The 27,790-nt window shown below is 44.5% G+C and overlaps 1 protein-coding gene across 7 annotated transcripts in view; it reads left to right on the top strand.

The window, feature by feature from the left end:
- Positions 1–27,790, top strand: part of BRD8 (bromodomain containing 8) — a 483,292-nt gene that overhangs the window by 180,102 nt on the left and 275,400 nt on the right. For all 7 annotated transcript variants that reach the window (XM_086931819.1, XM_086931816.1, XM_086931815.1 and 4 more), the window contains 3 exons: positions 24,809–25,288; positions 25,923–26,019; positions 26,108–26,193. In XM_086931819.1, the coding sequence (XP_086787945.1) occupies positions 24,809–25,288; positions 25,923–26,019; positions 26,108–26,193 (663 nt within the window). The remainder of the gene's footprint in view (positions 1–24,808; positions 25,289–25,922; positions 26,020–26,107; positions 26,194–27,790) is intronic.

The raw sequence follows: 27,790 nt of genomic DNA, 5'->3' as shown, positions 1-27,790 counted from the left end.
TAAACCAAATTTAGGCAAAATTAATCAAAATTCATGTTATTTTATTAAATGATAGGTTTTTTCTTTTTTTAAGAGTATTGTATATCTTATAGATCTCTTATTTGGATTCCAAAGAATACATCATAGTTAAAAATTCATATCAAATTGAGGAATAGAAAACAGTACAAACAAAACAATAGACATGAATTGATGGAGACAAGGCGGTAGGTGGAAGAAGGCAGTAGGTAAGACTACGTGCGTTTCGGCGTTATCGCCTTAATCAGGTCACCGTCTTATTGCACTGTAAAGTAAAATGGGACAGAACATAACTATTAGTATATTGTATGGAGGGTCATCTATTTTGTATTTATAAAGACCTGAGAACAAATTGTTCATACATAAAACACAGACATACAATTTGACCAATCCTAGCCAATAAAGGCTTTTCTCAGGCGAAGCCTGCACTTCTATATCTCCAGCTACTATCAAATGTGTGGAATTTTTTTAATGTTGCGAGTTTCCTCACCGCGGCCGTAGGAATGATGAGAAAATTTAGGCTAAGATTTGCAGATGCCGTTCTAAATGGAGGCGGGGTGCACCTGAAGGTATTTATCTGAAAGCCGGTGCGCGCCAAAAAACGAACAGAGTTCCAATAAAGAAGAAGGACTCTCGTGCAAAGACGCGATAGCAATGGAGGTAGAAAGCAGAGATTACCAAAAGTAAACAGAGTCACGGCGGGACTAGCCACGCAGAAAGGAGAAAAAAGGGGAAAAGGGGATTGCACTTCCATTGCTCCAATTGCCAAGTTTCATAGTTAAGACTAGACGACGACATTTAATATCGCAATTGTAGCGAAGCGCATTATTTATATATATGCAGATAGACCATATAGATAATAAACTAATGCTGAAGCATCACAGATAACGTTTCAATAGTAACAGTGTCCAAAACGACCACATAATAAAAAAGGCACGCAACACATTGCAAACAATACGTCCTAAAGTCATAAGGTTGGAAAAAGGATCCAGAATTAATGAATATGTAAAAATTCTCCCAGAGATATTGTATATTAGTGAGAGCATCGGTATCTATATTATCAACATGAAGCTAGAAAGGATTCTGTGATGATTCTCATAAACTCAACTGTAATGTACAGGTACATAATTTGGAGTCATTAGTCCAGATTATAAGAAAAAAGATTGTAGTTTTTGACTTGATCATAAAGCATACATAGCCATCCTCCTTGGTAGATATATATACATAAAAATAAATATCAGTATTCAGCATGAACATTAATTTGCAACTCAAACAGAGGAGCATATGTTTATATACAGTAAGGTTAAACATTTTACCCAGATTAGCTGATCTAAACCATTCGCAGCCGCGATAGTGTCTATGAAATATTTAATCAGATAATAGCCTGATCCCAGGGTATTTCTGCATTGAGACCATTGTTCACAGAATCTAGGCAGACGATGTAGTAGACCTCACGTTTCTTTCTGATTTTATCTGTACAAACACCTGGCTTGGGAGTAATTTTTTGTAAATTGAACCATTTTATATCATCTGCACAATGATTATGTTCAACAAAGTGCGATACCATAGGTGAAGTTAGTTTTCTAGTACTAATGGCCGATCTGTTTTCGGTTAGTCGCACATTTAAGGTCCTAGAGGTTTTGCCTACGTAACCTTTGTTACAAGGACATATAAGCAGGTATACAATGTTTTTAGATTTACAATTGCAGATCCCATTACTTACAATAGTATGTCCATTGTAACATAGTTGTTTGGTCTCGATAGATAGTGGACCCATTTTACAGGTTCCACATCTGAAACTACCGTCAACTGGATTGTTGCTCACAATACTTCGCTGTATTGATTCTTTCATATGATTAGGCATTCGAGATCTGACGATAATATCTTTGTTTTTATTTTTGCGATATGCAAACATGGGTTTCGCAATTATCTTGTGATGCGATCTGTTGATGTTTAATAAATGCCAATAGGCACAAATGATCTGGCGAATTTGTTCGTTTAGGACCAAGTGTCTAGTTACAAAAACAAGATTTGTGTCTTGTTTTTTGTTTGGGCCTTGTAGTAGATGCTGACGGTCATAAAACCTTGCACGTTTATATGCCTCTCTGATGACACGATGAGGGCATCCTCTACATAGGAACTTATTCTTCATCTCTACGGACTGTGCATCATAATCTTTTAGTTTAGTGCAATTGCGTCGAAGGCGCAAAAATTGCCCAAACGGGATGCTGTTCTTTTGTTTCATAGGATGGAAGCTATCATGATGTAATATAGTGTTACGTGCTGTTGGTTTTGTGTAGAGATCTATGTATATTTGGCCACATTAATGTTTGTTGGTGAAATCCAAAAATTCTATCTGCAAGTTGCTACAATGCGAGGTAAATTGCAGATTGAGATCGCATAGGTTAAGCCACGTTATATATTGTGTTAGATTGTTCTCGTAGTCGTCCCATATAAAGATGACATCATCTATATATTGTGACCAATTTAAAATGGATTCGAAAAAGGGTGCCACTTCATTGAAAACAAATTTTTTCTCGAAGTGGGCCACATAGATGTTCGCTATGGTAGGGGCGCAAGAAGTGCCCATTCTGACTCCTTTCGTCTGCCTGAATAGGCCTCCTCGAAATTCAAACACATTATCATTTAGCACAATACTTAGACAGTCTATGATAAAGTTGCTGTTACAATCGACGTTGTATCTGTTGATAAACCATTTGACGGCAGTAATTGCTCCGTCGCAAGGTATATTGAGTATAAACTCTCAACGTCTAGAGTGACAAGCCATTGTCTTTTATGATTGTATGGTATTCCTTCCATCATGTTTATCACCTGGCAGGTATCTTTTATATATCCAGGAACATTGTGTATGTGGGGGCATAGGATGGCATCAAGATATTTAGAGATCGGTTCAGTAACTGAGACGATGGTGGAAACAATCGGCCTAAGGGGAGGATTATTCACGTCTTTGTGGACCTTTGGTGTTCCATATAGACAAGCTACTTTCGGATTATCTATGCTAAGATTTCTGATAGATACATCTGCCAGTGAATTCCTCACCTTGTGAATATACCCTACGCAGCAGCCAATCGGAAACTTTTGTAGCTCTCCACGCCGTCGAGGTCATGGACGATGTCACAGAGGGTATGACTTCGCTCGCGAACCCGCTGACGTCACTAGATCCATAATAGGGCCTCGTCGGGCGTGATGAATTCAGTTCCTTTTTTTCCGCTCCATCGACGCCAACGGTTTCTTGGGACTCTCCGTAGTAACATTGTTCTTATAGTTGTTCTTGTCTGTTCTTCTTGTTTCCTTTCGAAGATGTCTGGAAGAAAATCTGGTTTCAAGCCCTGCAGGGAGTGCGGGAAGCAGATGTCCATCACTGACCCGCACGAGGATTGCTTATGGTGCTTGTCTTCCGATCACAACGTCGATGGATGTGCGTGTTGCAGGAAGATGACCTCTAAGGCATTAAAGGAAAGGGAAGCAAAGTTATTTATCGCCAAAGTGAAGAAGAATAAGAAGGCAAGTAAAATAAGATCGAGGTCGAGATCTCGTTCCGAATCCAGGTCGGTTTCGAAGTCGGCGTCGGGACATTCGAAGTCGAAGAGACATAAGAGAAAGAAGCACTCTTCGAGGCGTCATTCTGATAAGGAGCCGGCACCGAAGTCATCTTTTCCTCGACGTTGCAGTAGTGAGGTCGATCCTTCTCATTCAAATCCTGTCTCGCCAGAGAAGGAAGTGTCTCCTGAAGTCAAAGTCTCTCGATCACCGACGCCGGCTCCATCGGATTCGGTCCATTCTTCGGATCCGAGTGAAGCCGAGCCAGAGCAAGAAGACCAGGAGCAGCCTGAAGAGGTTCCTTTGTCGGCGCCAACGGGCCAGACTCCAGGTACACCGGCTTCAGAGCCGGCACCGGGAAATTTTCCCCCTTTCCTGGCTCCAGGCCAAGACCCATCACACTATCTGAACGCTATGTATGGTGTCTTTGCAAGGGCTATGTACCCCTCTGGTGTGCCTGCGGGCCCCATGGGTCATTTTGCCTTCAATTTGGGTGTCCCTCAGGCATATGCCCAGGCTCCATTTATGCCCTTTCTTCCAGCGACGCCGTCCTGGAATTTTCCGGCGCCGAGGGCTCCGGTGCCATACCGAGAATCTCCGACGCCGTATTGAAAATCTCCGGCGCCGTATCGAGAATCTTCGGCCCGCCTGTTCGTCCTCGTTCGGCACAAGCGGCGCCGTCAGATCCGCGTTCGACGCCAGTCCCGAATCCGATGGAGTCGGTTGTGGATCCATCGACTCCAGTCCTCTCTTGGAGGGAGGCCCAGAGAGTTGTAGAAGAGGCACGCTATCAGAAGGACTTGGAGGAAGGTGAACTTCCTGATTCTGATGACTATTTTGCGGAATTAAGAGATGCAAGTGGTCTTGATGTCTCCCCTGAGTGGAACGTTTCTCCTGATTCAGATGCTCCTTCAAAGGAGGTTGTCCCATATCACACAGTTGTGAGAAAAGCTGCTGAATTATTGGACATTGATCTGCCTACCACTGAATTTAAGTCCAATCTATTGACTGAAGTGTTGCATTCTCCATCCTCTGTGACTGAGCCTTTGTTACCGTTTAATGAGGCAATTCTGGAACGGGTGTTGGAGGTTGGGAAGAAGCCTTTGTCTGCACCTGCAGTCTCTAGGACTGTGGCACGGGGATATAGAGTGGCACCGGAGGATCCAGAATTTTTGTCAGCTCACCCTTCACCTGAGAGCCTTGTGTTTCAGGCGGCTTGCTCAAAGAAGTTTTCAGGAGCTTTCCCACAGGTTCCAGCTGACAAGGAGTCAAAAAAGATTGACCAGTCTGCTAAGAAGGTGTTCTCTTCAGCGAGTATGGCACTGAAGTCATCAAATGCAACTTGCTTGATGGGAAGGTATATCCATGCCTTGATGGATTCCTCTAAACAGTTGCTGCCAAAACTGTCTGATGAAGACAGGAAGAACTTTCAGGAGGTTTTGGATGATACACAGGCTGCTGCGCGCCAGGTCATTCAAAGTGGCCTGGATACAGCTGACTCGGTGGCAAGAATTATGGGCTCTGCAGTGGCAACGAGAAGGGGAGCTTGGTTGAAGTCTTCAGACTTTTCTCAAGATGTGCAGGCTACTTTGTTGGACTTGCCATTTGATGGTACGGGTCTGTTTGGTAAGAAGGTTGATGCCGCACTTGAAAGCTTCAAAGATAGTAAGGCCACGGCAAGATCACTTGGCTTGCAGTCCCAGTCCAGAGGATCCTTTCGTAGGTACAGAGGATTCGGTAAGTCATCCTTTCGTTCGCAAGGGCAGCCTCGTCAGCAGCAACAAAATACGCTGTATAAATCTTATAGAGGAAGAAACAGAGGTCGTCCACGGGGTCGTCAGCCCTCCTCCTCCTCTTCCTCTTCCTCTCCTCCTATCGCCGCATCAAAGCAGCCCTAGATTCCCCATTCCCAGTCATGTTGGTCCTGTGGGGGGTCGGCTTACCCATTTTCTGCGGGATTGGGAATCGGTCACTACAGACCAATGGGTTTTCAATCTTGTGGCAAATGGGTATGCTCTCCCCTTCAGGGAATTTCCTCCAACTTACCCTCCTTGTCAAGGGGCTTGCTCAGAGGAACATCTCCGTCTCCTTCAGGAGGAGGTTCTGACCTTGTTAAAGAAAGGCGCGATAGAGGTGGTTACAGAGCAGGAAAGGGGTCAGGGATGCTACTCCCGGTATTTCCTGATTCCCAAGAAGGATAGCAGGCTTTGCCCAATCCTGGATCTCAGGATCTTGAATCTTTATCTGAAACAAGAGAAGTTTAAGATGCTTACCCTTGCGCAGGTTCTTCAGGCTTTGCTGGAAGAAGACTGGATGGTGTCGCTCGACTTACAGGGCCCGTATTTTCATATCCCGATCCTGGAGTCGCACAGGAAGTATCTCCGTTTCATGGTGGGGTCGCAACATTATCAGTTTGCGGTCCTTCCGTTTGGAATTACTACTGCACCTCGAGTCTTCACCAAGGTGATGGCAGTGGTGGCAGCCCATCTCAGGAGGTCGGGGATTCCTGTATTCCCCTATCTGGACGACTGGCTGATCAAAGCAGAGTCTCCAGAGAAGGTGCTCCATCATTTGCAGGAGACAACTCAGTTGTTGTACAGGTTGGGTTTTTCGATAAATGTACCCAAGTCTCACCTGGTGCCCTCACAGCGCATCCTGTTTATAGGGGCAGTACTGGACACTACTGTTTGTCGAATATTCCCTCCACCTCAAAGGATTCTCGACATTCAGGAAATGATTCCTTTGTTTTACAATGGAGCGGTAGTTCCAGTCCTGAAGGTCCTTCGCCTGCTCGGTCTGTTTGCTTCCTGCATTCTGCAGGTCAACCATGCACGCTGGCACATGAGGGCGCTCCATTGGTGCCTCAGCAGGCAGTGGTATCAGCACAACGGAGATCTCAGGGAGTCTGTGAGGATCTCCAGAGAAACTGCAGCGGATCTGTCTTGGTGGAGCATGGAGGGCAATCTGACTCAAGGAAAGCCCTTTCATCTGCCTCCATCGGTTGCCACAGTGATAACAGATGCCTCCACTCTAGGGTGGGGTGCTTATCTGGGGGATCTGGAAATCAAGGGTCTTTGGCCTCCAGAGGAAAGGTTGCTTCACATCGACCTTTTGGAATTGAGGGCGATTCGTTTAGCACTCAAGGCCTTCCTCCCTTCCCTTTGCGGTCAGTCGGTTCAGGTCCTGACGGACAACACAACCGCAATGTGGTATGTCAACAGGAAGGGAGGGGTGGGGTCGCATCTTCTCTGCAGAGAAGCTCTGCGTCTTTGGTCCTGGGTTAAGGACCATCAGATTTGTCTGATGGCAAATCATCTGGCCGGAGTTCTGAACGTTCGTCTAGAAAGCCTCTCTCGGCAGTTCTCAGCCGACCACGAGTGGAGGCTTCACCCAGAGGTGGTTCGTCACGTCTTCCGGACGTGGGGAACTCCTCAGGTGGACCTGTTCGCCACTCACGAGAATGCTCACTGCCCCTCATTCTGCAGTCTCCAGTATCCGTCGCAGGGAGCTTTGGGGGACGCGTTTCAGTTGAGTTGGGGTTCACAACTCCTTTACGCGTTACCTCCCATACCCTTGATCCCTCGGGTTCTGAGGAAGATTCGCCAAGACCGGGCCCAAGTTATATTGGCTGCCTCGGATTGGCCAAGAAAGGTGTGGTACATGGATCTTCTCCACCTCTCCTCGTGCCCGCCACTCCGTCTCCTCTCAGGGCGGATCTCCTCTCTCAGATGGAGGGGCAGGTTCTACACCCCCACCTCTAGACCTAACACCTTCATGCCTGGAGATTGAACGGGACAACCTGAATTATTTTTTTCTCCCGCCTGATGTGGTGGATGTAATTTTTTCGGCCAGGCGCTTTTCCACCAAGTCCATCTATTCCTATAGGTGGTCCAAATTTGTTTCCTGGTGTGGAGAGAAATCTATTGACCCCTTGGGAGCTCGTTTTTCAAACCTACTTCAGTTTGCTCTTTCTTTGGCCCAGCAGGGTTTTGCTATGGCGACTGTAAAAGGATATTTATCGGCCTTGTCGGCATTCCTTTGTTTTCCGGACCAGCCGTCTTTATTTAAGTCACCTATTGTATTACGTTTTATAAAAGGTCTTAACAACAAATTCCCTCCAACTCCATTTATTGTACCTCAATGGGACTTGAATCTTGTCTTAACCTATTTGATGGGTTTACCCTTTGAACCTTTACACAAGTGTCCCATGAGGCTACTGTCTTTTAAGACTGTTTTTCTTGTTGCAATTACCTCGGCAAGGAGGGTAAGTGAGCTTCAAGCTCTTAATTCGAACCCCCCATTCTTGTCCATTCATGCTGAGAGAATGGTACTTAGGACCAGGGCTGCTTTTCTGCCTAAGGTGGAAACTCCCTTCCATCTGGGGCAGTCCATTACCCTTCCTACCTTTTATCCTCCCCCTCACCCTTCCAAGGAGGAGGAGCTGCTTCACCGCCTAGACCCTAAGAGGGCAGTGAGTTTCTACCTCGATAGGACTAAAGACTATCGTGTGGACGACCAGCTTTTTGTTGGATTTGCTGGCTGTAAGAAAGGAAAAGCGGTGCACAAGCGCACGCTGTCGAGATGGATTATCCTGTGTATAAAGATCTGCTACGCCCTGGCTGGTAAGGTACCTCCAGAGGGTATAAGGGCTCATTTTACTAGAGCAAAGTCTTCAACATCTGCTCTGGCTAGAGGTGTGCCTGTTGAGGATATTTGTAGAGCCGCGACAGGGGCCTCCCTCCACACTTTTGCGAAGCATTACTGCTTGGATACCGAAGTGAGGAGGGACAGCCACTTTGCGCGCTCTGTCCTCCAGGATTTCTTGGTATAGCTGAGTGGACACCCTCCTCCGGGAGTGGGGACTGCTGTGGGAATCTATTCACAAGGTGAGGAATCCACTGGCAGATGTATCTATCAGAAGAACAAGTTAATTACCTTTCGGAACGCATTTTCTGGTAGATACAGTATCTGCCTGTGGATTCCTCACTGACCCACCCACCTTCCCGTTGTCCACTCTTCTATACCTGCTAAGTGTATATTTGAAAGAATTTTTAAAGCATGTATTTATATGTTCATGCATATTGCATTGGTTTCACACTGTGTGTGTTGATTTGAATTCTGTGTACTATGTATACTATTGCTGTTTATGTCGGTCCGTCCGTGTGCCTCGGGGGCACGGAAAAAAGGCGGAACTGACGTCATCACGCCGACGAGGCCCTATTATGGATCCAGTGACGTCAGCAGGGTCGCGAGCGGAGTCGTACCCTCTGTGACGTCGTCCATGACCTCGCCGGCGTGTAGAGCTACAAAAGTTTCCGATTGGCTGCTGCGCAGGGGATATTCACAAGGTGAGGAATCCACAGGCAGATACTGTATCTACCAGAAAAAGCGTACCGAAGGTAAGTAACTCGTTCAATTGAACTCTTTTTAGCATATGATGCCATTTTGAAAAGCTTTAGAAGTCAAAAGCGATATCTTGGATTGATTCTTTGAGTTGTATTAGTTGCTATTTTGGAGTAGAATCGTGTATCCATTAGCATTTCCTCAATCTTATCACTATATGTGGTGGTATCTAGGATTGCAATTCCCCCCCCCCCTTTATCACAGCTTTTTATAGTGATATCTGAGGCATCTCTGAGTGTTGTGAGTGCCTCGTATTCCTCACTGGAGATGTTATAAGGAGTTTTAGGTATATATTTGGTTGCAAGTGAGAATTTATGATACACAACTTGCTCAAATATTTTTACCTCAGGGGCAACTTGTTCAGTTGTTGGTGTAAATGTTGATTTCAATGCCAAGCCTGATTTGTTTATGTCTTGTGCAACATACTCCTTATCCTCAAAGAAGAATTTAAGGTGGATTTTGCGAAAAAAGGACATCAGATCATTAAAAAGTTCAAATTTATTCAATCCGGATTGTGGTACAAAGGATGATCCTTTTGACAATAGAGAGAGTGTAGCTTGATTTAAAGATAGCATACTTAAATTGAAAATTGGGATCTCTTTTAATGTCTCCAATATCGTGCATTCCTGGTCTCCAGATATTGGTTTTGATTTACTTGTGGAGGGCCCAGATATTGTGGCTGATATTTAGCACGTTGCTGGTATTGTGCTTGCGGTTGGTAATGTGGGTGAAATTGTGACTGGTAGCGGGGTCGCCAATTGCTTCTCTGTTGATTTTGCCTCCCTAAAAAAAACTATAGCCTTGATTGTATCTAGGGGTGTATCTCATGCCTCTCTGATCTTGTATAAATGACCCTCCTTCGCTATCTGAATCTGATGTTTCAGAGAAGGTAGTAACCTTCTTATTATAAAGAAAACACAAAAAAACCTATTTGAGAGATGCCACTGTCATATGAATTGCTCCAGGTGACCATGTTATGTCTCAAGCTCTTCATTCTCCTTCGAGAGATTCAAGCTGTTCATACATTCCTAGGAGACGCAGGCGACAGAGAGTCTTTATCATCTTCTTTGTTGATTTTGATTCAAGGTCTTCATGCACACCAACATTACCTGCAGGCTCCCCAAGAAGGTCTCTTTGTGGACAATGTAACCACCTTCATTGATGTTCTGGTAATAGAGGCCTCACAATTGTATACCCCAAGGAAGCATCACAAATAATTGTCTGTAATATGGAGGCCCTTCATGCAAGGGCTTCACCAAGGCTTCTCCTTCTGTTGGTGCTAGCTTTACTGGAATTGGCAGAGGAGAAATACTCACATATGACTCAATATAAGCGTTCTCAACAAATTGGGATTTTCTCAAAACAGACCTCAAGGCAGACTCTAATCTATTTCCGTTAGAAGGAAGCATGCCTTTGCTGCTGATACTTGCACATCCCCTGGCAGGGATAGCAAGTGGGTGGAAATGGCTGGTCTGAATATGTGCGGGTTCTATAACAAATAGGAGGAGTACCACCAGAAATCAGGCTATACAGCCAGTATCAGTGGAATGAGACCGTGATTTGTAAGAAGAAGTCCTTCTTTGTTTTTTAAGGAACCCCTCACTCACCGACCTGGTCGGTGACATGCTTCATCATCGGGGCCACCTTGACAGCCGAGTGCCGTCAAGGTGTGCTGCGACACCTGAAAATACAGTGGAGCGGGTATGTGGGTGATGAATGTGAAAAAAAGGTCAGTGGGTTAAAAATTGTCCTGGTATGACTTAATATACTTTATTGTAAGGCTACTGGACAATATTAAAAATAGTGTGTGTAGATACAGTCAAGGCGTTAATTGGACCTAGTGTATCTGAATTTATGTGATAGGTCTACATGTTTCAAACCATAGGTGGGAGTTACCGGTTTTTCTTCAGGACCATAAAAAGAAAGGAGTTGGGTGGTCAGGGTACACTAACGCCCTGCCATACCTGCAACCCTCTCAGAACCCTATTTAGCAATTTGCATAAATGGGTAAAAAACTTGCAACCAAGTATGGTTACAGAAAATGGCAAAAACCTGTGAGAAAGAAAAGGATTATAAGTCACAAAAGTTGATTACATGCCTGTAACGTAGTGAAGTGACGTAGTCCGTTCTGTCTCTGAGTCATTCCACACACGGTAACAGCGAATTGTGCAGCATGCGGTGTATCAATACAGTATATAGATGGGAAGTTCCCTAGAATAGCACACCTATCAATAATGGTGTGACTGTGTACATAATAATTTATGTTTAAACCAGTCAAACACAGGCTCAAAAGTGCGTGCCTAGCTAATGACTGTGTTATGATTAGTGTCAGGAAAATGCCGACGTGGTAACATGCCAACTTGATCCAAAGTCACACAAAATTACAAGACAAAACAAACACATAACATATATATAGTTAAAAGACTCATGAAATGCTCACTTCTCAGTGGAGAAATGCTTGCTGCACAGGAATTGAGGGGAGGCAGCAAAGCTCAAAACAACGTATTCTGTAAAGCCAAGGGGAAAAAAATACCAGTAGAGACAAAATCAGTTTAAACCAAAGCGTTTCCACTAGCGCTAGTATTACTTACAGTTTCTTGGCTTAACGAGTGACTTCTCACCTAGTCCGCCCCTGTGAGAAGTCACTTGTTAAGCCAAGAAACTGTAAGTAATACTAGCGCTAGTGGAAACGCTTTGGTTTCCGGTTTATTCCCACGAAGGAGAGCAATCGGTAAACTGATTTTGTCTCTACTGGTATTTTTTTCCCCTTGGCTTGGCTTTATGAGTCTTTTAACTATATATATGTTATGTGTTTGTTTTGTCTTGTAATTTTGTGTGACTTTGGATCAAGTTGGCATGTTACCACGTCGGCATTTTCCTGACACTAATCATAACACAGTCATTAGCTAGGCACGCACTTTTGAGCCTGTGTTTGACTGGTTTAAACATAAATTATTATGTACACAGTCACACCATTATTGATAGGTGTGCTATTCTAGGGAACTTCCCATCTATATACTGTATTGATACACCGCATGCTGCACAATTCGCTGTTACGGTGTGTGGAATGACTCAGAGACAGAACGGACTACGTCACTTCACTACGTTACAGGCATGTAATCAACTTTTGTGACTTATAATCCTTTTCTTTCTCACAGGTTTTTGCCATTTTCTGTAACCATACTTGGTTGCAAGTTTTTTACCCATTTATGCAAATTGCTAAATAGGGTTCTGAGAGGGTTGCAGGTATGGCAGGGCGTTAGTGTACCCTGACCACCCAACTCCTTTCTTTTTATGGTCCTGAAGAAAAACCGGTAACTCCCACCTATGGTTTGAAACATGTAGACCTATCACATAAATTCAGATACACTAGGTCCAATTAACGCCTTGACTGTATCTACACACACTATTTTTAATATTGTCCAGTAGCCTTACAATAAAGTATATTAAGTCATACCAGGACAATTTTTAACCCACTGACCTTTTTTTCACATTCATCACCCACATACCCGCTCCACTGTATTTTCAGGTGTCGCAGCACACCTTGACGGCACTCGGCTGTCAAGGTGGCCCCGATGATGAAGCATGTCACCGACCAGGTCGGTGAGTGAGGGGTTCCTTAAAAAACAAAGAAGGACTTCTTCTTACAAATCACGGTCTCATTCCACTGATACTGGCTGTATAGCCTGATTTCTGGTGGTACTCCTCCTATTTGTTATAGAACTAGTAAACCAGGGGACTGGGAGTACCCTTCCGTCCACTTTAGTGAAAAAATCCCTTTGCTCTCTTTATCTTGTTAAATATCTGAATATGTGCGGAACATTGGCTGCAGCACTAAAGCTAGCCAGTGCCACTTCCCGCCTTGTACGCTGTGGCTGAGAAATTTAGGACATCCTCAAATCCTTTACGGTACATCTGCCAGGGCACCAGATGGAGGATTTTGAAAAGATTATGAAAGAATGCTCACTAGTGTACAGTCAAGTTATTAGTGTGTACCTAGGCTTAGCAGAATTGGCAACATCAGTGTGCCATCATGGAGCCACCTGGCAATATTTATCTTGGTTGCATCTCACCACGCTGAAACCCTTATTCACCACTAAACATCTTAACCTCCCAGGCTCTCTGTTTGAATAGCATATTGAGGAGGAAAGGCTGGGAATGAAAATGAGACTGAACACTGAAGGGCATGGGTGTGGAAGGGAATATAGAAATCTTCAGTTCCCAGAAGAATCATGGAATCTGCTGTTGCTACCCTAGTAGGGTTAAGTCCCGTTGCTGGCCCTATCAGCAACATTGGCCACTGTAGGAAAATGGGCTTTTATTGTAGTAGGTACCCCACTTTTGCCCCCTTTTTAGCTACTAGATGCTGAATTTCAACTCTGACAGTGCACTGAGGCTTGCTAACCAGACCACAATGCCAGAGCTCCTTCCCTAAAACAAGGTGAAGTCTAAATGTTCAACAGTTTGCAAAGGACTTTAAAACCCCTGTAAATCCCTGGTAAATGGTATCCAAGGTAACTAGGGCATAGGTGTTAAAGAGGGTCCCTAAGGGCAGCAGCATATCTCAGGGCACCCTAAGGGACCCACATACAAATTCCACACAGACTGCCATTGCAGGCTGTGTGATACGTTGAAAACTATGAGTGAAAACATGACAACACCCTCCTGTGGGTCATATCAAAGTCACTGTAACTAATATAAGTAAGTCACCCCTTCAGCAGGCCTTTGAGCCATATGGCAGGGTGCATTATAATTTATGTGAGGACACAACTGCATGAGCAGATATGCCCCTGTGATGTCTAGTTCTATTATTAGATTTGCATGCACTAAAGCCACGTTACGGTATCTACTGGTCACTGGTCAAAACGAGTTACCCAGCTACATAGTGGCTTCAGTTTGGTATCAAACACCACGTATTAATAAACCTCCACTGATTCCAGTGATGGATTAATTTATACATGCACCCAACGGGTACCTTGGAGGTACCCCCTGAACCCAACTGATCCTCTGGTGTGCTGTCTGACTGGTCCAGTCCAGCCTGCCACCACGGATGAGTTTCTGACCCCTAGGAGGTGAGAGCCCCACTCACAGGACAGAATCTGCCTGCCCTGGAAGGATGACTGGTGATCTTCATATCAAGGCAGGAGGCTTCAAAGGCCTCTGCCACCTTTGATATGCATCCCAAGGCTTCCCCAGACAGCAGAAACGCCACCCCAAGCCCTGGGCCCACTTGACACCAGGACAGGCCGAAAATGTAGCTATGCATGCTGCGGTGCCAGGTTGAACACTCCTCTAAAGTGAACATCCTGAAGTGAACACAAAGTTATACATTCTACCATCTTGTGTGTGGTGCAATTAGGAATTCTGGGAGAGGGTGATGCCCACTCCCCAAAGGAAGTGGTCATCTAGGGGGTGTAGTGACCCCAGGTGTAAGTAGCCCATTGGCTACTACCACTCACACCCCTTAACGCCCCTAAATTAAGTTTTTAGGGGGCCCCTTAATACCAGGACTTCATATTCCAACGGGCACAAAAGGAGTGCACAAAGCAGACTGCTGACCCGAAAACCAAGGAGCATGACTGACTTGATGCCGACACTGCCTTCTGCACCCTACCCTTGTGGAGCAACTGACTCGTCCTGACACTGTGCAGACTCCAAGAAAACAGGGGGACTGCCAGTGCTTTGCCAATTGCCAAAGAAAACTCCCTTTGAGTAGAGGAGCTACTTCCCTGCAGCCACATGCACCAACGAAGCAAGGTCCAGTTTATTGTCCTGCTGCCTACCGGGACCACTGACGTTGCAGCCACCCAGGAAGAGGCAACCGTCCTCCTACAGGTCAGATCCATTCTTCCCTCCAAGTGTCGGGACACCAGGACCTACCAGAGCCGCACAGCACCAATACCTAGGATACCAGATCCCTTGCAACCACCAAGGCTTGTTGTGTCTAGACCGAACACTAATCTAGAGGAAAATCACCCTGCAAGTCGAGGGATTTCAGGGTCAGTAAGACCAACTACGAGAGTGGCCAGCTATCCTGTTTACCCCCTTCTTCAGAAACCAAAGAGAAAGAGTGAGTTCACGACCGCCGCCACACAACCCCTCAAAGCTCTTCTGCACCTGCGCCCCACAGCCCGAGTCCGGAGGAGGTGACGGTACCCTCAGGGCCCTGAGACCCACAAGAGCCTTGCCTATCTTGGTGTCTGGCCAGACTGGACTTCTGCAGGCCACCTCCAACCGTGAGTGACTCTAGCACCGAACTTGATGCCATAAGACACTATTGCAACTAAACCCCACAGCCCAAGAAGAAGTGTACCAACTGGGCCCCTATGTGCCCAAGCATCTGAAGGGTCGCGCCACCCTGTGGGTTCCTCCTGACGGGCACGCCAGTCCCAACTTGCAGCCTTTTTTGCAACCCGACTGTTCTCCCATTGAACTGAATAAGACACCCCACGCCATAACACACCTCTGCACCCGGATGCCCTAGAGCCTCCTGAGGTGACCTGTTGGTGTGGTTTTGGATCTTGCCCCATATCACCTTAAGTCCAGAAGATCAGTCCTGTATGCCGCTGTTAGATGCTCGAATGCAGTACATGTTTTCCTCCATAGAATAACGTTATCGATCCCAAAAATTGCGCAGTCAACTTTTGAAAACTGTAAAAATTCATAACTCAAAGTACCTACCTGATACCAATGATCTTGGTATTTAATTCATATAAAAGTATTTGTTATTTTTATAAATTGGTGTTGGATTTCTTTATTGGGTGTATGCCTCACTTGCTACCTTTGTGTGTGCAGTAAATGCTTAGCACCACCGTATGATATGCCTAACGGCTCACCCACACAATCACAAAAGAGAGCATTTGGGGTGTTATTTGTGCCTTTGTAAACCAGTTGGGGTTTGCTTAGACTCTTTACACAATGTACCTTATTTAGGCCCACAATATAAAGAGCCACCTTCCCACTGCCACCACAGCAGCAGAGCCAGAGATATCCCTATCAGCAGAGAGACTCTTAAATTAATACTGCCTATTCATAGCCACCTAACGCACTGGGAGGTCTGTCCTCTGACAATGGCAATTAACACTTTAATGCCTTCCTCTACTTTTGCCACTTAAGCAGGGGACACCTTCTCTTTGCTCCTGAAAGTGAATTAAAAGATCGCAAAGTACAAGGGACGTTACGCATTTGAGCACTTTGGCACTCTACATTTCACTCATTGCTTGTCCCACCAAAGCTGAAATCGAGTTAGTCAACCTAGGGGAAAAAAGCCAGATGACTAAATAAACATGCTGTCAAACCAGTCCCTGCCCCACACAAAGGAAACAAGATTTATTCAAGATATTTTCTCATCCAGGAGAAAGCTCAAAGGGGGAATTCGGACTAAAATTGGATCTTCGTGTGGACAACAAGTGGATCAAAAGGGCAAAAGATTTGCATATTCATATGATAGCTCTTCATCACATTTTTCCTTGCCTCAGGCATGGGTATTGGATGTGGGTTGTGGATCTTCAAGACACATACTTCCGCATTCCAGAATCAAAATAAACCGCTAAAAGTACTTGAGATTCGTAGTAGGAACTTCACACTACTAATACATGGTGCCTCCTTTTAGTCTGAAACCACTCCTCAGACGTTTTTTAAATGCCTGGGGGTACTAGCAGCCCACCTTTGATGTCAAGGATTATTCATCTGCCTTTACCTAGATTAATGACTAAGGCCTACTTCTCACAGAAAGTGGAACAGGACTTTAGAAGAACAAGCTCACTGTTACCCAGTCTAGGTATACAAATAAACATTCAGAAATTGGTAAGATTCCCTGTTCGTACTCTATTTTATCTGTAGGCAACATTAGACACTGCATAGAAATGTGTTTCCTTCGGAAGCAAGAGTTTCATCATCAGTCTGGTAGAAACGTCGGGGTCTCCTGAAGGCTTCCAATCTCACAGCCCAAGTTTACTTGCTACTAGGGTCCACGGCTTCCTGTATTTCCATTATCCTGTACAAAAGTCTAGGTATGGGACTTTTAGCAGTGTCTAGAGGATCAGTAATCTCAAAGAAGAACATCTGGGACGACAAAGTCTGCATGTCAACAGATATGAGACAATCTGTGGCATGGTTGTGCAACAGAACAAAGTTATTTGGATGCCCCAATAAGCGATATGGGTCATCTCAACAGAGAGATACCATTTATAAGACCGACACTTCCACACTGCTCATTTTCTTTGTGTAAGCTTTCGCATAACTGACCTAGCTTGTGGAAGAAGGTGCTTTCTCTGCCTCATATATGTATGGTTCCTTTCTCTTTACCCCTGACCAGGCTCCCCCCCACACTTCTCTGTAATATAACCCCTGCCACTATATAGCACTACACAGAATGGTACTTTGTCACTGTTTTTGAATCGTTGCATAGTCTTGCTATACCTGTGTCCTAAGACGGCAAAAATCAATAAAAAAAAGTGTTATAAAAGATTAAACTTATTCCAAGCTGTCCCCTTGTAGCAGATTCCTCGTACTTAAATGATTGTAACCGAGAATGGTAAGCTCATTCAGGAGCTCTGTCTGTCCAAGGCTGTTGGTCAGAGGAGAGCTTCCTTCATGTCAGTTGCATGGAGCAGTCCACCTAACTTTCTAGGCCTTCCTACCATCTCTGATAACGAGCACGATTCTTATTTAGATAAACTACTCAAATGACTGTGCAGTATGTGAACAAGCCAGAGACCAAAGATCAACACCTTTATTGCAGAAGACCTGGAAATTTGGCTTTGGTTAGGCGTATGTCAATAAAAGCAATATGCTTGCCAGGAATCCTAAACCAAAATGCTGATTTCCTAAGCTAATTGGTTGTAGAAATTCTGGATGACTTCTTTCTTCAGCTAATCTTTACAGATTTGAGGCTATCCAATAATAGATCTCTTGGTAACATCTCAGGACAAAACAATGCCATGACCCCATCTCCAGACTATCAGAGATAGGCTTCTTGGGCAATGCCCTATTGATTAATTGGTCAAGGGCATCAGTACACACTCTTCCTCTGATTTCACAGTGGTAGTTTTCTCTGTTGACGTATCCTCTCTAGTGGAGCATTCCTAAAACTCTCTAGACTTTAAAAGAGTTCTGCAATTTTACTTAGATAAAACTGTGGGCCTCATTCAAAGTTTGGTGGATGAATACTCTGTCACAAACCTGGAGCACAGTCCCAATAAATGATCAGTCTTCCACTTTGGGCACAAAGAGCAATATTCGTATTTCTCCACACCTTGTAATCTTAAAATCCATAAGGCTTCTGGTCTGTGGAGCCCAAGTTTCCTATTTCCTATCTGTGACCTAGTGGGGTATGATCTATCCCATGGAACTTGATCAGTTTGTGATAATTGCTCTCACATATTTCCTACTTTCTCACATTTGGATATTGGTGATGGTTAGAATAATGTGACTGGGTAACTCTCTATGCAGTTTTATATGTTACTTTAGCCCTGAAGAAGTATAGGAGGCAGATTGGCTTCTACGAAACACATGTTGGCTTGTGATGTCAAGAAATGTGAACTAAAAAAATAAAATAAAGAACGTTATGCTTACACTTCATCAAAATAAATACAACTATTCCAGTTTGTGCTCTCAGTGGAAGACTGATCACTTATTGCTACTCTGATCCATAATTTCGAAAGGGTATTACTACTTTGCGTCATGCCTCTGCAACTCAAGGAAGGTGTCCTCAGCATTTACCTTGTTTAAGATAGCATACAACTTGTACCTCAAACTTTACTGGTTAGTAAACGGTGCACCATACAACTTTCAACATGCACAACCATACTTGCCTCCAGAACTTATGCTCTTTCCGTTCAGTGCATCCACCCATGTACACACACTGACTCTTTGCTGTTTGTGATTATAGGCCCTTTACTAACCGTTAAGTAAGGGTTTATGGAGTATTGTGAATAGCATCATCATGGATGATGTCATTTTAGAGGTCATCAGTGTTGTTATCAATGATGTTATTTAACATGTCATGTGTGATGAAATATGTGAGATCCTAAGCAGTCCATGATGGGGCGCAAGTTATAGTTAATTCACTAAATTATAGATGGTGAATTTCTGTGGTTTTTAATTTTTTGAACATTAGTTCTTATCTAATTTCAACACCTAAAAGTAACATCACTTTAGCACTGGTGTATTTTCATCGAATTGGTGGTTTAAAAAAAAATGTGTGTTAAGATCTTATTTCCATACCTAGCTATAAAATGACTTTAATCCTTGTATTTAAACATTTTTTTCTCTCTCTCATATTCAGAGTTGAGCATGCAGCCTACCCGCCAGGCAACCTGCAGCCCAGCTATGCTTCTAATCCTCTGTGGGTACCCAGTCCACACTGTGCCTGGCCTTCAGCTGGGGACTGCATTGATTTGACCCTCAATGCAAACCTCTGCAGGCATCCAACCTCCTCTGCGCACAGTGTACAGCTTGCACATTGGCACATGGCTGCACTTTCATGTCTATCACCAGACCGTATAATTTGTGTTTTAAAATGTTTTTTCAGTACTGCAGTATCCGTACTGGTACTGCGGTTGGCTACAGACTATGGCCTCTGGCCAGTCTCTGTGCCCATCTCATCACAGGCACGCAAACAATTCTGTACATGGCTGTGTGCAGCAAGAGGTTGGCTGCAGGGCCAGGTCATACACCCAACCCCCGCCACCCATCGCCTTGTGAGTACACAAACCTGCTCTGTGCATGTCCTTTAGCTTTGCGCACAAGGGGTTGGCTGCAGCTGACTGTGCCGGTCAGGCCCTCCGGTCAATGCACACTGGTGCCTAACCCCTAGCCAGTGGCTAACCTCCTGCTATATAAAGTGTTAATCTTTGCACAGCGGTGGCTTATGCCTACGCCCAGTCCCCACTGTGCACAGCCTACGGTTCGCACTATGGAGTATTGCTGCAGGGTCTGGTCCCACCCCGTGAGGTTTGGCCACAGAGCTTGGCCAGAGGTCCTACAACAAACCCCCTGACAGGCGGTCAACACCTCCTGGGCTCCCAACCTGTGCACGGTGGTCAGCAGTGGGTTTGCTACCTGCGCCAAACACACTGGCCACTGGCCACAGGATCTACTCTAAGAGCCGACCCTTCTCATAGTTGATTTTTAAGAATGTTTTACTGCGTTGTATTAGATTTATATAGCCCAGCGGCAACGTGCAGCCTAACAGGCCCTTCCATGAGCAACGTAGGAATGCATAGGTGCTACTTTGCTGTCGAACCATACTTCTACATTGACAACTCAGACGAAGGTGTAGTTCAGGACTAGATATTGCTTTCAAAGTCTTTGAGAAATGTGAAGACTGTCTTTGTCTACAGAATACATACTATAGTTAACGATTATTGTAGGGTAACAGCTTTTTGCAGGCTCACCCCTACTTTATGAAGACTTGGTTGCTGGTTTTTGACTCTGAAGTGCACCTGTCCCTGCTGTCCAGGCCCCAGTGCATGTGCTATGCCCCCTCAAAGTTCATGCACAATTGGCTAATACCTGATTTGCATATTTAACTTATCTATAAGTCACTAGTATATGGTACAAGAAGTAACCAGGGCTATTAAGCACTCAATCGAGCCACCACTTCAGTGACAAGGTGAAAACATGGCTCTATGTCTGCCATTGGAGCCTAGTTGGGCAGCTCCTTCCAACTTCCAACTCAACATGGCAAAATAAACCTTCTTGCCAACTCAAAACCTTCCTTTTTATTATTAATAGGTACCCCCTAGGGAAGGCCTTGGTAGCCCACAAGTCAGGGTGCTCGACATTAAAAATAATGCATGTGCATCCTCTTTTTTTACATGCCTTGACAGTGAAAATAAATTGCCTTTTCATACCGTAGGAAGGTTGGTAGTCCCATTGGCTAAAATGGAGTTACACTAGCCGCAGCGCTAACTGCTAGCTTCCATGTGGGACCACCAAAGATATTACTCGAAGGTATCAAATTAATTGTTACAGTAAACCCAACTCATTGCTGAGGTCAGATTTAAAATAACTTTTAATAGGAAGGTGACTTTAGAAAGTCACCACTTACTCAGAAAGGGCTACCAGAGGTTTGGGCGACTATCTGCAGCAGTTGCCACCTGAGACAATAGGCTGCCCCCTGCTAAGAAGTGTGAAGCTCTTTCAGGCACAGTGAACAAAGGCAGTTGCTGATGGAAGAAGTTGTGACCTCCTCCAGCAGGATGTCTACCAGGCGGTGGCCACAGATGGCCCAGTTTCATGAAGGCTACCCGCTCAGTGAAGCAAATGACAAACACACATTAACCTACTCACTCCTTTGTGTCAGCAAACAGGCTGGCATCTCCTCCAGAGCACGAAAGCCTTTTACAGAACTGGTTTTCCAAGAGGGTTGGCTCATTATGCTGGGTACACTTTAGGGGTATGCCCAGAGCTCCACATGGGAAGAAGGACTAAACCATATTGGATACATTCAGAGAAGGGTACTCCGAATTGTTCAAGCCCCTAGAAAGTGATGTAAAGTGGTAAGGTTTGCCCCCTGGGAATTGTCCCATTGACCAGTGAGTCCTCCTCACCCAAAAACACGTTGATGGCTCAAAGTGGAATCTCTGACACCGGCCCTCCGATTGCTACTAGACTGGAAAGAAGATTAAGGATTGACTGCCCTGCTCGCTTCGGCAGCACATATACTAAAATTGGAACGACTGCCCTGCTGCTACCTGGACCCAGCAAAAAAAGGTGGCACCAAAGACTGGACTGCACCAGAGGGACTCGCTTAGAGGACTGTGTCCACCATGCCCACTCGTGGAGAAGAGCTCCACTTATGCCACAACAGAAGAATGACTCAAAGAACTAATTGGCTAGCCCCCTCTTAAGCAGCAAAACAACAAAACTGAGGACGCCTGCATCCATCAGAGCCAAGTTGGCCAGAAACGCTGCTGGACTCAGAAGTGCAACCTGGCTGACCGAATCTTCACCTTCACAAGCTGCCCCCCTGGTCTTGTAACCTGTGGCTGAAGTAAAAATGGACTTTGGGCCCACTACATGAAAGATGTACTTTCCAGCCATTGACCGTTGAGACCGCTGTAACCGAGAGACCAGTTGAGACTGGACATACACTGCACTCCACTTGTGGATCGTGGGAGATCGAATCCTAAGGCTGGGGATGACCCCTGATGTTCGTGGACCCATGGCTCGCCAGGAAGTCTCACTGCACTTCTTCAGCAGCTTCAGCATCCTCAGCATCCATCCGCAGCATCCATCCCCAGCATCACAACCACTTTTTTGCTGAACCGCAGTAATGGATAAAAATATTGTGAGGACCCAGAGACTGCTGGGCCCGACAGGTAACCGTCTCTGTGGAACTAAATGGTCCCTGTGACTGGCTCCAAACTTGCTGTGGCCTGTCGAAGAGAGTTTTAGTAGCTGTTCTAGCATGTTGGGTCAGAACCGCTAAGCTACTTGCAACTATTTTTTGCGTTGTAAAGAGTGACATATAATGACTTACTTTATGCTTGAAAAATCATATCTCCGGTTTCCTTTGATAGAATTTTGTCATTTTGGTGTCTATTTAAAGATTAAAGTATTGGTGTCAGATTTGTATTGTGTTGTGTTTCTTACTCATTGGCTCTTTAGGTACTACTAAATGCCTTAAACGTGTTCCTTTGATTAAGCTTCACTGCTCTATGCCACAGCTACACAGGATTGAGCTAAAGATTTTTATTAAAGAATCTAACTGGACCTGATAGGGATTAGGACATTATTACATGGTGAGTTCTCACAACCACACCACATAATAATCCACTTTCCTATAATTGTTTTAAGATTTTCTTGAAAGAAACGTTATTAATGTCTATTTTTCTTTAGGTGGGATTCAGGTGTGGGGACACACATCTGTATGTATTCGATCTTACTTTGTATCAATGGCTTCTTATCCTAGTGAAAGTCTCTTTTATTTGAGCAACATAATGTGACCCACGGTCAAACCCATTTTTGGTCCTTTGAGACATTTTTGTTAGTACCCCTGTTTTAGCAGTACCGCAATACTGCAGTACCACAAGGGATGTTATGATTGGTATCAGGCGCTGGTACGGCAGTACCCATGACCTGAAATATATTTATTTAAATTGTTTTACTTAGTGTGGGGCTCCTTTTGGGACCCCACCTGTCCCACATGGTCCTGAGGGTCCCTTTGAGACCCCTCCACAAGGCCGTGGGTGTGAGTGTGTGCCACCCTGTCCCCTTATGTGGCCATTGTTTTTGCTTTTCAGGTATCGGGGACTTAGTCACTGGCTTGTAATGGCTGGCCACAAAATCTTTTGCATTTGTGGCCAGCCAATCAGGATCTTCCGGACCACTCTGAATGGGCCAATCAGAGTATATCTGGCCACAAATGGTCCAGATATCTTTATCTTTTTACCAGGGTATTCATGCTCATCCTGAGCACGTTTAAATGCTAATTTCTTGAAAAAGGCTCAACAGATCACAAAAAAGCATGCTTCTTGAATAAAGTTCTAACTTTCTGCCAAAATTGCTGGAATTCTGTTGTGCTTTTTTCTGTATCTATGAGCAACATTTCCTATGGGTATTAAAATTGGAAATCACACTTTTGTACCCCCTCCCTTCCTTGTTTTGGCCTCCACTTGATGGATCAGCACAAAACTTACCTTGAAGAAGCCATTGTGGATTAATTGTTTTTGGGGAAGTTTTGTGCAGATTCGTCATACGGCGCCAAAGTTACTTAAGAAACAAAAAATGCCTTTTTGTTCGGTCCCTTGCACACAACGAGGAATAATTTTACATCTATGACTTCAGTCAAGATTCCTACGATGCAGAACTAGGATTACATTTAAGTAACCATTTCTTTTTTAAGAATTCAGACTGTGATAATAAGAAACATGTTTTTCAATATGAAATTTGGCTTGTGCCATACCTTTGTTTGTTTTTCCTTGTCTGTTATGCTGCACTTTTTGCTTTGGACATTAGCTACAATTATTTTTACTAAAAATGTAGTAAAATGAAAGAAATTGTATTCTGTGAGACTGTTATATCATTCTATCTAGACTTTCCATTGCTCTGCTCTCCATTATAATGTTGTGTCAGACCATTGAAGTGCATGCCATTTCATGTAAAAGAGTGTTGTGGCAAACAAGGTGAAAACTCATGCCTCACACTGTGTTATTTCAGTTCAAACTCTCACCAGAAGAGCAAATAAAGCTCCTTGATACTAGGATCAGCAAAACACAATTTCACAGTCCCATTGCGATATTTGTGGAGGATATAGACCCTGTCTTTTTTCTCTGTTTTAGTCTAAATAAAATCACAGTGTATTCGCCCCAGTTTGTTATTTGTTATTAGGTGTAGGTCAGTGGAACTTCATGAGGAGTATGCTTGAACTGGAGAGTGTAAAGTTATGGAGCTGAGTTGTGCTGCCCAGGGCATAGAACTGTGATTCTTCAGTGATATCACAATGGACTTTGGGGAGAAAGTCACTTGAGAAGGCAAGACTAGAAGGGCTGATGTAGATGCTGATGCTGGGAATATTAATGGCATTAAAGGACTTTTGAAAGATGAATGGGCCTACGATCCATATTTACACAGAGATAGTGCGGATCACCATTTTTTGAACCTCCTCAGGCCCCTACATTGGAGAAGTAGTGCTACTTTTTACATTTAGATATCTGTCCATATTTTAAGTTTTCTACAATGTTTGTTAATTCTCATTATAACATTTTATTGTTGAACGTCTCTGGGACTCAGCTCAGAGGCTTCCACATATGACCTAGCATTGCCTATCTTTATCTATCCTATCTCTGTTAATGTCTGTCCCTCATCTAATTTTTCACAGGCTGATGAGCACCCGGAAGTGCTAGATGTAGCTGCAGTGGAGGCCGCACTCTCGTTCTGTGTAGATAATGATGACCCTCAGTCCTTGACTGGACCCTGGGATCAAACGCTGCAGGACCCTCCAGAGAAGCCCCCAGCACTTAGCCATGTACCAGCCACCATCAAACAAGAGCGGCCAGAAGAGCCAGAAGAAGAGGATATTGAAAAGGTACCAAATGCTGAAGAGGTACCATCTGAAATCAAAACTGAGCCAGGTGAGCAGGAGGAGGAACAAGATGAAGAAGAGGAGGGTGAAGAAGATGAGGAGGAAGAAGAAGAAGAGGAGGAAGAGGAGGAGGAAGAGGAAGTAGGAGAAGTAAGCACATCACCTGTGTCTGAATACAGGAGCCAAGAAGAAGAGTTTGGAGCCACAGAGGAGCGATCCGAAGTTGAGACAGAATCTGGGAAAGGGGATGAAGGATCTTGTCAAGTGAAGCTTGAGGTACAGCAATTTGGAGTCCTGGAGCTTTCCTAATGGGTCAGCAATAGGATTATGGAGAAGGAAGAAGGGGATGGGTTCACTAATGGAATTAGAGAGCGAGAGCATCATAAAGAGGCCAGTAATTGAATTGGATAGCTCTGAAGATTGTAAAGGTTCCAGTTCTAAGACAAAGAGGAGAAACCTTTTTAAAGAATGTGTAATGCAATCAAGGGCAAAGAGCGCAGTTAAGGTTCCAGCAAAGTGATCAAGTTTTTGAAGCATTGTAAAGGGTTCATCAATAGTAATGGGAATTAGGCCATGTACAGGGGTCAGTGATGTGTTATGAAGGGCTGGAGCATTGAAAAGGTCACCACTGAGGTTAGAAACCGGAGCTTTGTACAGGGGTTAGTAATAGGATCAGAGTAACCCTCATTGCATAGGTGAGCACTGGGATCACAGAACTGAAGCATTGTTAATGGGTTAGCATTTGAGAATGTTTTAATTGCTTTGCCATCTTTATCTTTTGGTGGTGCAAAGGAACTGTAATATATCTGAGGATGTAGTCATCACACTTGTTTTGGACGAAAATAGTACCCAGAGGAAGTGCATTCATATTTAAATTGTTTCTCTGTTACCTTTCACTCCTTTCTTCTAGTCTTCCCCTGATCATGCCTCTCAGGAGCCTGTTTTTGCACCAGAGAGAGAAGAGGTGGCTGCTGAGTCAGAGACAGCTCCAAAGATGGAATTATTGGGTATGATGTGGGGCGAATGGCCATTTAGAAGGGTTTGGGGTATTTTGAGAGTTTCAGAAAGTAGCTTCTTTGGGTTTTGTCTCCTTAGATCCTCTGAAGGAGGAGCCTGAGCCGACTGCCTTGTTAGATTCCTTAAAGCAGGAACCAGAGCCGCCATCTGAGAGCCAGATCAAGGTATTTGCATTCATGACTTGTCTTAAATTCTGGGGGTCATTCCAATGTGTTAAGTGCATTTTCATGAACACTTATACCAGTTGTCTCTCTCAATTGCTCCCTTTCCGCTTTACTTCTTTCAGTCTGTTCTTTCCTTGTTTGGAGTCAGTTCCACACACATTAATTCCCTTTTTCATTTTCTCTTCCCTTCCTACCCAGTCACTCCTTCTCTTCCCCTTTGCTCTCTATCTTTTAACATTTCTCTCTCTTTCTTCCCTTCTCTCTCTCTCCCTTGATCCCACCACCACATCCCTTTCCTAGTGTTCCTTCCTGTGCCTTCTCTCTCTTCCTTTTCTTTCAGTCTTGCTCTCTTACCTTCCTTTTTAGGTCTCGCCTAGGCAGAGCTTGTGCTGTATTTTTGAGACATGCTGTATCCAGGATATGGGCATTAAGCAACACCCATCTTTCTTTTTGGCTCCTTTTACTGTCCTTTGTAAATGGATGCTTTTCATTGGTTAACATGGTTACTAGTCCCTCCTTTCTTTTCTTCTGTAACCTCCCATGAGTACAGCCTCTCTTACATGTGGCGTTACTCATCTTGATATTTGTTAATGTCTGAGCACTAATTTTTTCTTTTAGGCTTATTCAGGATCAGGAACTCACTCTCACCCACACTTGCGCCCTCTTCTTGTTATTCTCATTATTCTCCTCATAATGATGAACAGCTGCTCCTTATATTTGCCAACACTCGTATGTCCCGCTTTCTCTTTAAATATGGTCAGCACCGTTTTTTTCTTTCTCAATTTTAAAACAGAAAGTCTTTACTTGTAAAATCGCAATATGCTGTGCTTTCATTTAAACAATGGCGGCTGTGCGCCTTGCTTTATGCGCGGCTTGCAATATTCACTTTTGAAAGCTTGCCTTCATTTGTTCAGAATCTGTGTTGCTTGCAGAGCTGAGCACCGCCCTTTTAACACACGCTTCTTTACTTCTGAATGGTGCCGTGCAACTCCTGCCTTGTTGTTAATTGTTCCGGTTCCCAAGTTTGCTAGCATGCAGCAGCAGGGCAAAATCTCTCCACTTTGGATGCTTGCAACGGGGCATTGTGAGAAATTGCCCTCTTTCTGCATGGTAGCCGCCACGTTTTGCTAAACTGCTGATGTGCGTTGACTGAGTGTGCCCTGGGCTCCTGCCAATCAGGTACCCAGGGCCTAAATTCTTTCCCTAAAACTGCATTGAAAACAAAACCCAATTGGCATCTCTGGCCACAAGTCAGACCCTGGTAAATGGTACCACAGGTACCCAGGGCAATATGACCAGAGAAGATCCCTAAGGGCTGCAGCACTTATGTGCCACCCTTAGAGGCCCTGTACCACTACACTCACACACTGCCTTTGCAGGCTGCGTGTTTTGGTGCAGAACAAAGTGAAGAGTCCACATGGCTCACATCCCTGTGTGCCATGCCTACAACCCACTGCCCTGGCATAGATCAGTCACCACTCTAGCTGCGTGCACTATACCAGTGGTGAGGGTACAGGTGCATGAACCCTGTAGCCTTACAGTGTCTAAGTCCATTCTTAGACATTGTAAGTGCAGTGCTGCCATTAAGAGTAAATGG

Source organism: Lissotriton vulgaris, chromosome 7 (assembly GCF_964263255.1).
Source record: "Lissotriton vulgaris chromosome 7, aLisVul1.2, whole genome shotgun sequence".
In the NCBI taxonomy this organism is placed as follows: domain Eukaryota; kingdom Metazoa; phylum Chordata; class Amphibia; order Caudata; family Salamandridae; genus Lissotriton; species Lissotriton vulgaris.
This window is presented reverse-complemented; position numbering and strand designations above follow the sequence as displayed.